The sequence below is a fragment of the Mytilus edulis genome, chromosome 3 (genome assembly GCF_963676685.1).
Source record: "Mytilus edulis chromosome 3, xbMytEdul2.2, whole genome shotgun sequence".
NCBI lineage: Eukaryota > Metazoa > Mollusca > Bivalvia > Mytilida > Mytilidae > Mytilus > Mytilus edulis.
This window is the reverse complement of record NC_092346.1, coordinates 80,478,447-80,492,244: the sequence shown is the minus strand read 5'-3', so window position 1 is coordinate 80,492,244 and position 13,798 is coordinate 80,478,447. Positions and strand designations below refer to the sequence as shown.

General features: G+C 32.9%; 1 protein-coding gene across 16 annotated transcripts in view; it reads right to left on the bottom strand.

Moving 5' to 3' along the window:
- The window catches only part of LOC139514501 (uncharacterized), a 46,127-nt gene that overhangs the window by 18,282 nt on the left and 14,047 nt on the right, over positions 1–13,798 (bottom strand). For 7 of the 16 annotated variants that reach the window (XM_071303835.1, XM_071303834.1, XM_071303837.1 and 4 more), the window contains exons 4-6: positions 8,189–8,332; positions 6,667–6,778; positions 209–259 (exon numbers count right to left, since the gene is read on the bottom strand). In XM_071303835.1, the coding sequence (XP_071159936.1) occupies positions 209–259; positions 6,667–6,778; positions 8,189–8,332 (307 nt within the window). The remainder of the gene's footprint in view (positions 1–208; positions 260–6,666; positions 6,779–8,188; positions 8,333–13,798) is intronic. The other 9 variants (XM_071303838.1, XM_071303839.1, XM_071303845.1 and 6 more) reach the window with 3 other exon arrangements.

Genomic DNA, 13,798 nt, shown 5'->3' with positions numbered 1-13,798 from the left:
TAAATGATGTAAAAAGTACACTTAATAAATCACATATTATATACAGTTTCATTTCCTTTTTACTTTCAAGGCCATGCCGTTAGAACACAGTTACACAACCATGCAGACCCATAATGCACAAATCACGTTTTTTTAATTTGAGTTAAAACAGACATATACACTTTACATAATTAACACAAGAAGCTACTTTAAAACATAACAGAATTACCTTTTTTCTGTTAGAAATTGGATGGAAAAAACTTTCCTCAGATTTTTACATCTAAAAATGTGAATTTACATTATCAGTGTAACAATTTAAAAATGTTTTTTGTAATAGTCCAGCAGATAGGTGAATAATTGTGCACTTTGTGTTAAAAGCATAAAATTTGGTAGAAACATAGTTTGGACCATTCTAAACAAAATTAGATATGGAGGCAAGCTTGATTTGATCCACTTCCGGTTTTATCATCAAAATGGCGGACATGCATTTGATAACTGATTAATGGTTACCCAGCAGACAGGTGAACAATTGTGCACTATGTTTTAAAAGCATAAAATTTGGTAGAAACATAGTTTGGACCATTTTAATCAAAATTAGATATGGAGGCAAGCTTGATTTTATCCACTTCCGGTTTTATCATCAAAATGGCAAACATGCATTTGATAACTGATTAATGGTTATTCAAATCTCACAGCTGGTAGCCAAAGTTTGCTGTGTAGACTATAATATTATTGTGTATTCATGGTTTGAAATAATGTATCATTTCTTTGAAACCCACGGGTAATTTTATTCAGAAATTTGTCACTTCCGGTAAAAAAATATCACAAGTAAACGTAATTTAGAGACTAAATACATATGTTTGATAAACAAAAAGCAATGTTGTCCAAAAAAAGGTTTAATATCCTTGACCATTGATATTGTTCGATCAAACATCAGCATAACGAATCGTTCGATTAATTGCGTAATAGTGGTGTCGACATTCAGAGTACTCACATGGGTTGCGTCCAATATCGTAGCGGCTGCAAAGGGCTACGTAGATGTATGACTATTGAACGTGTAGCTAGCCTAGCTGCAACATAGATATAGATAGCAACTAGACTAGGTACTCGTTCAGTAGACAAACATCTACGTAGCACTACGTAGCTGCTTCGATATTGGACGCAACCCTGGTCTCTCATAACGGTGTATACTCTTGTGACACCATTCAATACCATTCATGTATCCCCTGTTTTTTTTTCACCTTAACCAGCGATCTATGCCACAGTGTCGAATACAGTGAATGCATGAAAAACAGGCAAGGCATATGCTTTTTCTTGTCCTAAAAAGTTGGCAAGCTCATGAGTTAAAATGTATACGAAGTGGTTTCCAGTCCCAAAGCGACCCATAAATATCAGCTGCATTGTCACAATGACATGAAACAAGTACTGATACATCGGTAACAACTGTAGCAATAATTCTCATCTCGAAAATGTGTTCATCCATCTGTTAATTTGACAGAAAATGAATGAGCTCTGTTTTGTTTTTATCTACACGTGAGAAGCTCTATCAGTTTAGTGGTTAGCATGATTACCTTTGACAACGTCTCCTTGTACTGTCAATCTTTATATTGTCTACAATAGTTACATCTTGTCAATGGTTCTAAAAAGTAAAATCACATGAAATACTAAACTCAGAGGAAAATCAAATCGGAAAGTCCCTTTTCTATTCAACGAACGAAGAATAGTATCAACACCTGCCGAGAGAGCTATATCTTTAATTGGTGTACAGAACAAGCAGTTCGTTGCTGTCTTCAAGAAATTGATTTCCTATCTCTTCTACCACAGAACCTACATCATGGATAAACGACATTTGAGCTCTTAGTTTCTGCTCATGGTCAGTTGTGTTTTCTTCATCAAGAAGTCGATATATATGACTGTCGCTCTGGTATCTTTCGTCCCTCTTCTCAAACTCTTTAGCATGTCTTGCCATTTCTTGTCAAGCTGCCATCCATCTTCGCAGAGCTAATGGGTTATATGCTAACAGTGCCTCCATCCAACTTAACAACATGCTTATTTCATGTGTTCTGTCAGACAGTGAACCATTATTTCTAAGTGCATACGTTTCTTTAGATGCATGATGACGGATCTTTGGAGAGTTAACGTTAAGGATTCGTTTGTAGCTGTTAAATATAAATATCCAAGCAATCGTTAGTGTTTCCTGCTTAGAAGAGTCGGTTGTTATATATTGTTCATACAACAACATACTAACAAGAGCTACAAGAGATCTCGAAACATAATTCTCCTCTCAGTTCACTGGAAATCTACCGTCAAACCAAAATGTAACAATAAACATGTCGCTGCTAATTATTGTTACTGCTGTATAAATCTGCATTTAGTTTTAGTCAAAGGCATCATCACCTGCTTTCTGAAACGAGGGTTTTATATTATCTTTGAAAGCAAGTTAATTCTCTTTCCCTTGTTTTTATTCCTGAATATCTGGTAAATAAGCAAGCATTAGATATTAGACTTTGTATGAGTGCTATTGAGACAAATCTCCATCCATGTCAAACATGTGAAAGCTCGCTCACAGGCAAACAAACCATAATTTTTAAAAATGTAAGAAGTCTATTCTTTTATCTTGAATTATGAACTCTGTCTTCTATGTCAACATCTAGATTCCTTATTCGCCTATAGAAAAAACCTGACATCTTGAATCCTGGTGCTAAATCTTCTTCGGTTATGGAATCTTCATTGTAGCTGATGATGTCAGCTAATGCGATTCCATGGCTTATTCGTGAGTCTCTTCCTTATTCAGTCTCATCTTCACTAGAGACTTTTGATGCCTGTCGATAAAGATAAGCAAGACATAGGACATGATATTTCGTTTCTTGTACAATGAGGTCACCAGCACTGAGCTTCTCTAATAAAGTTGTGTACTGAAGCATTTGTACACATTGACGGTGTGGGTGGGTTTCCAGCTCCGATTGCCTGTTTTGTTTACATAGCATCTGTATCCTTTTGATGTCTTAATTTAGGTCTCTTTAGTTCTGTGTTTAGATGGTAGGTCTTATGCCATGTGGCATTGTTTTTGTACGTAGTACGTAGAAGACCCCTGCCATCATATTGTGTATACAGATGGGTCGTAGACGGTAAACATGGAAGTTCTTTGTATTTAACGAGATTTCCAGCCAAAGTAAGATATCTAGCACCAATATTGATACAATTTGAGGGTGTAGGGCATTGCAGCTATTTGTCTGTCATATTTTGACAAATTATAGATTTAACATTGAGAATAGAAATAGAATATATCAAAGAGACAACAAACTAACCAAAGAGCAGACAATAGCCGAATGCCACCAATGGGTGTTCTATGCAGCGAGAAATTCCTGCAACCGGATGTGGTCACCAGCTGTTCCCTATACAAATGGTGTACTAATTCGGAATAAATGGATGTCACACTAAATTCCAAAGCATATAAATGAACTAAAATCCAGTCAACCTCTTCAACATTTGGGGACGAACTACCTGGTCTTCGATTATCTGATGCCTCGATCAATAAGTTTTAATCTTTAAGAGCTCATCTTTCAATTGTTATTTAGACTCTTGATTTATCGAAGTGTATGTCTATCTTCATTCAAATGTAATAATGAAACAGTAGTGTTCACCATATCAATTGAATTTTAATGATCTCAAAAAAAAAGAAATACCTGATTCTATTACACCATTTCTCTCACTTTTTGCAAATTAAAAGTCAACATTTTTCTTGAATTTTGACATGAAATTTCGACCAGAAGTTAACCAAACTCATCCAAATTGCTGCTTCAGCAACACTGAAACCCAACTTATACGATGCAGATCATTTAAAACATCAATTCTTTTAGTTTAAACTAAAAAAATTGAAAGAGAATTAAGAAAAGTTGATATTTAAACATGCATCCGCCATTTTGGATTTTACCGGAAGTTAACTATATTTCCAGCTTGCCTCCATATCTAAAATTGAATAGTATAGATAGAAGTAGGTTTGAACAAAGTTTGGTGCTTTTAACACGAAGTGCACAATTCCTTCATATATTGCACCTATCTGCTGGACTATAAGCTTTCTTTTAAATTTATCATTTAGAAGTACGAACACTTCTGTTTTATGTACATATAAATTCAAGGATTTCATTTTCTCTGTGAGCTGATTCTTCTTTTTCAAAAGACATCTATTTTATCATACACATGTATCAGAATACAAAAATCTTCCTATACACAAGGTGAAGGGACGTGTCGCAGGAATAGATCACATTTTTCAACTTGAAATTATGTGAGTAGATTAGGAAAACTATCAGAAATATATAATAAAGTCAATATTGTTCCAATTACTTGTATAGGAAAAGCCCTGTCATTTTTCACAGCCTAAATTCTTGCCATAAGTAACCATTACATAAAGATTCTTATGAAGCCTCAACAATTCCACTTTTTAAACACATCTCACAAAATTGAATAAATACCAATGAATATGTAACAAGAGGCTCTCAAGAGCCTGAATCGCTCACCTGGTAAACAATGCCTTATTAAACATATTGAACCATGCCAGGCAAACATGTACAGCTAACAATTCTATGCATACAAGAAGAGCGGCAGGACGTTATTTTTATTACATTATAGTTACAATAAAAGAATTTTAACAATAAAATTGTTATTGTTACATTATTAAATTGTTATTCTTTCGAATTTCTTCATTCATGATTTGGATTTATTCCACTGCTGAGAAGGGGCAAGGGGCTCCAATAACAGTAAAACAGTTAAATGATTTCATTAATAACAGTTAGGCATGGACCATTTAACTTGTAGGGGGACATGGGTTTTTTTCTGGTCAGAATATTTTCTATTTTTTGGAAGTAGCACAACAAATTATTTTTTTTGCAAATTGCAAATTGAAAATTTCAGGACAGGTAGACCTTGACCTAATAAATATTTTAACTTCTAGTCTTATTTGCTCTAAATGCTGGAGTTTTTTAGATATAAGCCAAAAACTGCATTTTACCCTGTGTTCTATTTTTAGCCATGACGGCCATGTTTTTAGACAAAATAGAAAATAAAACACAAACTTTATTTTATACACCCTACTGATCATTCAGTTGAAGTTTGGTTGAATTTGGTTGAGTAGTTTTAGAGGAAAAGATTTTTTAAAGTTAGCAAATATGATGAACAAATTGTGAAAAAATTGTCATTAAAGGACAATAACCCCTTAAGGGGTCAATTGACAATTTTGGTCATATTTAACTTATTTGTAGATCTTACTTTGCTGATCATTTTTGCTGTTTACAGTTTATCTTTATCTATAATGATATTCAAGATAATGACCAAAAACTGCAAAATTTCCTTAAAATTACCAATTAAGTGGCAGCAACCCAACAATGGTTTGTTTGATTCGTCTGAAAATTTCAGGGCTGATAGATGTTGACCTAATGAACAATTTTACCCCATGTCAGATTTGCTCTAAATGCTTTCTTTTTTGAGATATAAGCCAAAAACTGCATTTGACCCCTATGTTCTATTTAAAGTAAGGGCGGCCATGTTTTTTGACGGATCAAAAATCAAAGGACACACTTTGTGCAGGATAATCTAAGGAACTATCATGCTAAGTTTCATCCAAATCCATTCAGTAGTTTCAGAGGAGAAGATTTTTTAAAGTTAGCAAATATGATGAACAAATTGTGAAAAATTGTCATTAAAGGACATTTACCCCTTAAGGGGTCAATTGACAATTTTGGTCATATTAACCTATTTGTAGATCTTACTTTGCTGATCATTTTTGCTGTTTACAGTTTATCTTCATCTATAATAATATTCAAGATAATGACCAAAAACAGCAAAATTTCCTTAAAATTACCAATTAAGTGGCAGCAACCCAACAATGGTTTGTTTGATTCATCTGAAAATTTCAGGGCTGATAGATGTTGACCTAATGAACATTTTTACCCCATGTCAGATTTGCTCTAAATGCTTCCATTTTTGAGATATAAGCCAAAAACTGCATTTGACCCCTATGTTCTATTTTAAGTAATGGCGGCCATGTTTTTTGACGGATCAAAAATCGAAGCACACACTTTGTGCAGGATAATATAAGGAACAATCATTTTAAGTTTCATTCAAATCCATTCAGTAGTTTCAGAGGAGAAGATGTTTGAAAAATTGTTAACGACGACAGACGACGACGACGGACGCCAAGTGATGAGAAAAGCTCACATGGCCTTTTAGGCCAGGTGAGCTAAAAAGGTTACATTTTTACCTACGCAATATATGAAAAGATATACATTTTTCACCAGCAAGGGAAAAATAATTGTCATCAGTTTCTTACAAAACATACTTACAAACTTATAACAGAACTGTCCAAAGCCTTCAACTCATTCGGCTCATTCAATTTATATAAATATGTAAGAACAAAAATTTGCTTTAGAAATGAAAGAGATCATAGTATAAATGTTTTCACAGGCTAATTGCTGAACCTGTCATCCAAAACTGCTGTGAAAACTGGATAACTGTAATAACATGTCCAGTAATATCAAACAACTGCTCAAATGATATGTACAGCAGATGATAATTTAATTAATTCACTGAAGGATTTTCTGGTAGATTAAGCTCTGTTTGTCAGACCAGAACAATGTGGACATACTTTTTATCTGCCAATTAATAACCTGTGAATTATAGCTTTGTACATACCTCTCTCCTTTTGTCTTTTTCATGATACACACTACAATGATAACAACAATGATGATGACTGCAAGAACAGCAACGACAATCACACCAATTAACCAGGTAGGGAATCCTGCATCTGTAACGAAAGTGAGGATCAAATGATCACATGGTTATTACACAAACTAAAATGTTGTCCTGTAAATGTCATTCAGGTAAACTACAAATATTCATGAAGAGTAAATGTATGACTATATTACTACAAATATTCACAAAGAGTAAATGTATGACTATATTACTACAAAATCAAATCCAATGCAATTGTGAGAGAAATGTTCTGAAAACATGTATTAATGATAATGAATAATAAGTTTAAAATCTTTGAATATTGATGAATCTGCAAATATTAATTCACTAAATTCTAACCTGAATCCATGTTTGTTTCTTCTTGAAAATATTAATCCATTTTATATATCTATTGAAAACCACAATAACTAAATTTTTCGATAACTTTGCAATATAGCTTGAGACAGATAGATTGAGAGGAAAGTATAATATACATTCTATACGGAGTTGATTACGTAGATAAACAAAGAATTGCATAGACAATCAGAACACTCAGCATTTAAATAATTTCAACAGTTATAACAATTACAGAGAAATAAAAGTAAACACAATTAAATTAATGCTGATAGTTAAAACAAATAGAATAAATAATTTGAGTTTTTATGATTCTACTAAAAACTTTTTAAAAACTAAATTGATGGACTGAAGATACATGATTTATCATTTAAAATGTCAGTTCAACATAAGCAGTTAATTTGTGTTTTCCTATGGCTAATTAGACATGAAATTTTGCCTCTAAGTGTTTTATTTTTAGATTGGAAGTCATGCTCTGAGCAAAGTTTTATTCAAAGATAAAATTGTATGTTTCTCAATTTAGTATCCCCAACTGTTCAACTGTACATCATAAAGGAATTAACATAATACAAATTACAATTTAACTCTAAAGAGCTCTGTCTTATAGATTTCATATTAGAGATCCTTTCAGGAAATTCCTATTAAATGTTGGTGAAGAATTCATCAATTCTCTTCAATCTAAAGAAGATCTAAATAGAATAAACTTTGAAAACCAAAAATTGGACTTCCTAATCTCTTTTTTGGTTTAATCATAATATACTACTGCATTCAATGTGTGTATAGGTTAGTCATGCAAAATATCTCAGATACGTTCTACCTAGACCAAATTAAAAGAAAAAATTAACAATAATTAGTAGATAAGTTAAAGCAAATCACAGGAGATTAAGATTTATGTAAGGAAAGATTTTGTGAAATTAGAAAAGCTTTCATTATATTCACCTGGTTAATTTCATCTGTCTCAAATAGCTAAAAAAAGTGAAATTTCAAAAAATTCAAAATGGTTAATTTTTCTGATTTTACAATTAAGTCATATTTCAACAGTCTAAAAGAAATATAAAAGAACCAGGTGAATAAATTAAGACCAACAGCCAAACTCTGATAACCATTAAAAAAACAATTTAGATCTTACAAAATAATGATTGGGGAGATTTTGTCACATTGAAGACAGGACCAGCTAAAGTTGTATAGCTAGAAATGATTGATGTGACTAGTTGAGGGTATTTCTGTGTGACAACTGGTACAATATTTTCAGTGGTAGTTCTGGTAGTTTTTTCTGTAACAAGAGGAAAACTTAAGTTTATGTGAACATATGTTATTAAAATACCTGGAGGTCAAAACATTTCTGTAAGATAAGTGCTGCAAAACAAAACAAGCATACTTAAGCCATCAACACTTTCTTTTGATTTGCAAATAATTGAATGCTTTCCAAACCCATGATAAAATATAAGAATACAAATTCTTGATAACACATATTATACATTCAAGATATCAAGGATTTGTATAGTGCTACCATACAAATCCTTGCTGCATCCAAAGACCTTTTTTTGGATTGGTCTTCATCTAGAATATTTATAAATATTTTATTACTTGGTGAACTCTTTGACTCAACAGAACTTAAAAAAGAAAAAGGTTTGCTACACAACAACTATCCATGATCACTCCACATTTATGCCCTGGACAATAAGGGGTCAAAGGTCGAAATAATGGTTGAGTGATTGATTTTGGTTTTTCACACACCATTTTTCCTAATATGTATCTGCATATCAAGATTTGCTAGTTTAAGTTCTAACAAACAACAGTTCTGTCCTGGAAACAAATCAGACAAGGTTTTACTATCATAGTCAGTCATGGTCACAGTCACCTTGTTTTGTCATGATGCATCTGCATTACAAGTTTAATCAACCTAAATCAATGTAAGTTCTCTGGTACAACAGTATGTCAGCGACACAAATCAGTAAGGAAGATACTAGTAGACAGACACTAATAGACAGACACACAAGGTGATCAGGTCGATAGCCAGGAATTTTCAAGGGGGGGTTCGTTGGATTCACGAACTCGACTTTAACAGTCACAATTTGAACAAAACATCGACTTTAACAGTGCTTATTTGATTTCAAGAGGGGGTTTGTCCAACCCCCCGAACCCCCCTTGCTATGGGTATGGTGATCCATATAAAACCCCAAAACTTTGTTTGCAGCGAAATAATAACACTTTTTAATGGGGCATTACATATACTTCTATTTGTACTTTAAATAATGCACTCTGTTATTGTTTATCTTAAATGATTAAAAGAGGAGAGTTTTGGCATTTTACTGTTAACTTGTATATTATTCAGATATACCAGAGAGAAGATTTAATAGCCAGAATACCTTTAGCTATTTAGAATTTGAGTGCATTCAGCAAAGAACACTTTTTTTCAATTTTTATCTAAAATTTATAGGTCTGAATAGCAGAAGATAACTGTTTTTAATCAAAATTTAAACACTGAAACATGTTGTTAGATTTAAGAAATTAATCTTACTAGCACCCAGATTAACAGAAAAATGTACCATTGGTAAAAGAACATTCTAATATGACGTGCTTCTTTCGCTTTGTAAACAACACCGTGATAAAATTCTCAATATATCTATACTTAGCGCAGACTCCAAGATGTACACAAATGGCTGTTTAAATATGCCTCCCACGTAAATCCACATGTATCGTAACCTATGTGTAATCGGTTGTGGATTTCGCTGTGTAAACAATTACAATTGAATAAAACCCTACAGAACATTTCTTCTGATTCTGATGCATAACAAAAAAAATTTACACATTAGAGAACGGAAAAATGGACAAAAACAAAATAAATTAAAATTCCGCGAAATTCCAGTAATGGTTTTTGCGCATTAACGTCATTTCAAAACATGACGTCATACAAATGAAAACGTCAAAGCTGAAGGTTTTTCTATTGCGTTTACCTTCTAAACTCGGATACAATTGCATTAAAATAAAGTATTGAGGTAGGTGTTGCTTGTTTTCTGTTCTATTGCATTATTCGCACATTTACTGATTTCAGCAAGTCAACATGGCAGCTCCTTGGTTACAACATGTCAACAGTGAATTTGACGGAAGCTTACGATAAAAAATGTAAATTTAAAATTGCAAATGTTGGGTTTACTGAGAAGTAAAAAAAGTAATCACATTTTTTTTCTAGCGGTTAGTTAAAAAATCATGCATGCAGGTTTATTAGATTTGTTTTACATTTATCGAACAGTGGGTAAAATAGAACAGCCACACACGCGGTGTACCCATCATCGCTTCAGTTTTTTAATGATCGTATTTGTCCTATTAGAATCGAAATAATTCATAGAAGCTGTTGTAAATGTGTATATTGGTTATTTCCAAGTAAAGGAATATTGTTATTATTGTATTAAGAGAGTTTATATAAGTTGTCAGAAGTTATTTCTAGTATTTAGTATATTAAATGAGTAATTAACGTACGTTTTACTTTATGTTATTAGCTGTATCGATAACGTCGTATATGGCGCAACTTTGTCATGTATTGTTCAGAACGTTACCGTTGGGTCAATATTTTAAGCGTGAACCCAAAAGTGTACATTTACGAGTTTTTAACTGGAAGAATTAATATATCTAGATATGTTTATTTATAAGAGTGTTTGATTTAGATTATAAGCATTTTGATTCGAGGACTCCTATATTTTATGTAAGCGTTTTACGTTATGTTACGTTATGTTTTTCTTCCTGCTTAGAATATTTACTTCCGGTAATTTAAAATAAATACCAGTGCAACGTCACATTCGTCAGTCTTTGCTGTGTTTATATTTGGCTTGCAGCAAGGCTCATCCCGGGGGTTCCTAGAGGTAAGAAGCAGCGCATTAGCTGTATGCCTCGCATTTTATATTAGAAGTAAGGGTTATAATTTAGAGGTAAGAAGCAGCGCAGATAGCTGTATGCCTTGCATTTTATTTATATTGTCATTGTTATATTTAAGATAATTCCGTTTGACCCGTACGAAAAAGTAAGAATATTATAATATTTAAGTATCTTCGCCCCGTTTATGTTTATTATATATTATTGTTGGAATATTGTACTTGTATGGATATATATCGGCAGTTCTAGATGTTTAATAAACGTATCATTTTTACTATTGATTATTTATTCACGCTACCAAGAGAGAACCGACAACAGATTTGACGTCCGTATTTATTTATTACCCCGTGCATTTACTAGTTTTATGAGATATTCGTATTTGCTGGCTTTATAACTATATCAAAACATAGAAAGAAGCAGAAATTACGACAGAAGCCATAGATTTGTTGGAAATTTACACATGGCCTGGTCCGTGATATTCGTTAATTTTATCCCTCGCTAACGCTCAGGATAAAATTCGAATATCACGGCCCAGGCCATGTGTAAATTTCCAACAAATCTATGGCTTCCATGAATTATTTCTTAAATATCATACATAAGTTCAGTTCCTTTAGGGCAGTGATTCAGCTTAAAGAGCAGGATTAAACATTTTTTTTTTAATCAACAAAAAAAATACAACTCCAAGGACTGAAAAACTGAGCAGTTTTAAAATAATATACATGTATTTCATTGGAGAGAGAGTAAAAAAAATGGCCAAGCCCATTTATATTCCCAATGTTAGATGTACATGCACTGTTCTTTATAACCAAAAATAATCAGAAACTAGATGTGTCAAAGCGACACGAATGGCCCCGTCTCAAAAAGCTGAAAAATGTGCAATTTCAATAACACATGTGGATACAAACATGATGGTAGTCTCACATATCAAAAATCAGCTCAAAATCTGGAGGCGTATAGAAAAAAAGTTGGTATAACTGTGATTTTCAAAAATTTTGAAAGTTGTAAATCCTTAACATGTAATTTTGGCAAAAATTAGCGGAGCAGAACAAAACTTATACTTGATCTGTAACTCATCATGGTTAACTCACATACCAAAAATCAGCCCAATATCTGAAAGACTTTAGAAAAAAAGTCCATATAGTTAAGAAAGATTTTCAACAATTTATCAAAGTCAAAAGCCTGTAATTTCGGCAAAAATTAGCGAAGCAAAACGAAACTTGAACTTGATCTGTAAATCATCATGGTTAACTCACATACCAAAATCAGCCCAATATCTGAAGACGTTTAGAAAAAAACTCCATATAATGGTTTGTTGTGGAATGACGGAATGACGGAATTTCAGACAAGGGTAAAACTATATGGCACCGACAACTTCGTTGCTGGGCCATAAAAATAATCTATAAACTTCCAGTACCTTGAATAAAAACATTAACCTAGTAATACAGGATGGAAAAACAGATGAAAAGACAATCAAATAATAAAGACTAACAAACTGGAAGACAAAATGTCTTTCTTTAATCATAGACAGAACATAAACAAGTTTGTGTCCATAGTACACAGATGCCCCACACGCACTATCATTTTACATATTCAGTTGACTGTGAAATTGGGATCAATACTTTAATTTGGCATTAAAATTAGAAAGATCATACCATAAGGAACATGTGTACTAAGTTTCAAGTTGATTGGACTTCAACTTCATCAAAAATTACCTTGACCAAAAACTTTAACCTGAGCTTCGCACTATCTTTTCCAAATGTTTAGTGGACCGTGAAATTGGGGTCAATACTTTAATTTGGCATTAAAATTAAAAAGATCATATCATAGGGAACATGTGTACTAAGTTTCAAGTTGATTGGACTTCAACTTCATCAAAAACTACCTTGTCCAAAAACTTTAACCAAAACTTTAACCTGAGCTTCGCACTATCTTTTTCTTTGTTCAGTGGACCTTGAATTGGGGTCAAACTTTAATTTGGCATTAAAATTAGAAAGATCAAATCATAGGGAACATGTGTACTAAGTTTCAAGTTGATTGGACTTCAACTTCATCAAACACTACCTTGACCAAAAACTTTAACCTGAAGCGGGATGAACGGACGCACGAACGGACAGACGGACGGACGAATGGACGCACAGACCAGAAAACATAATGCCCCTCTACTATCGTAGGTGGGGAATAATAACAGAGTACCAGTAGACAAGGAAATATTGTCAGATTCAGTCATTTACATATAGATTCTTACACTGCAACAAGTGTATTACGATATTTCTCCACTCGAGACAGTTAAATTTTATTATTTAAAGCGCGAGGCTTGCCGAGCCCTTTAAATAATAAAATTTAACTGTCGAGAGTGGAGAAATATCGTAATACACGAGTTATAGTGTCGGAATCTGTTTCTCTAATGCTTTTTATCATTCTTTTTCAAAGATTTTCAGAAAATTGTGCTCTTTAAATGCGACGTCATCAGGCAAGGTCGCCTTTTTTCATGACGTCACAATAGGAAAATTGAGAAGAAAACAAAACATTTTGACGTCATAATCAAATTTCGACTAATCATTTGCCGAGAACAGATTTTTCACTAGTGAGGAGAAATATTTTTCTCACACCGGTCAGGAAATGTGAAAATAGCACAAAAATTAGAGAAATATAAAACTTTGATTGATTTTTTTGGTCATTTTAAAAAAATCCTTTGTTTGACTAAAAGGACAAGCAATTTTTTTTTATAATTATAGCAGTTACAAGGAGGTCAAAGTTGTCTAAGTTTAAACTTTGGACCATCCATCATGTCAAACAAACATCATATCTATATATATCTCATAATTTCCCTAGCATGTCATTCATTTTTCATCATTAAAATACACATGAA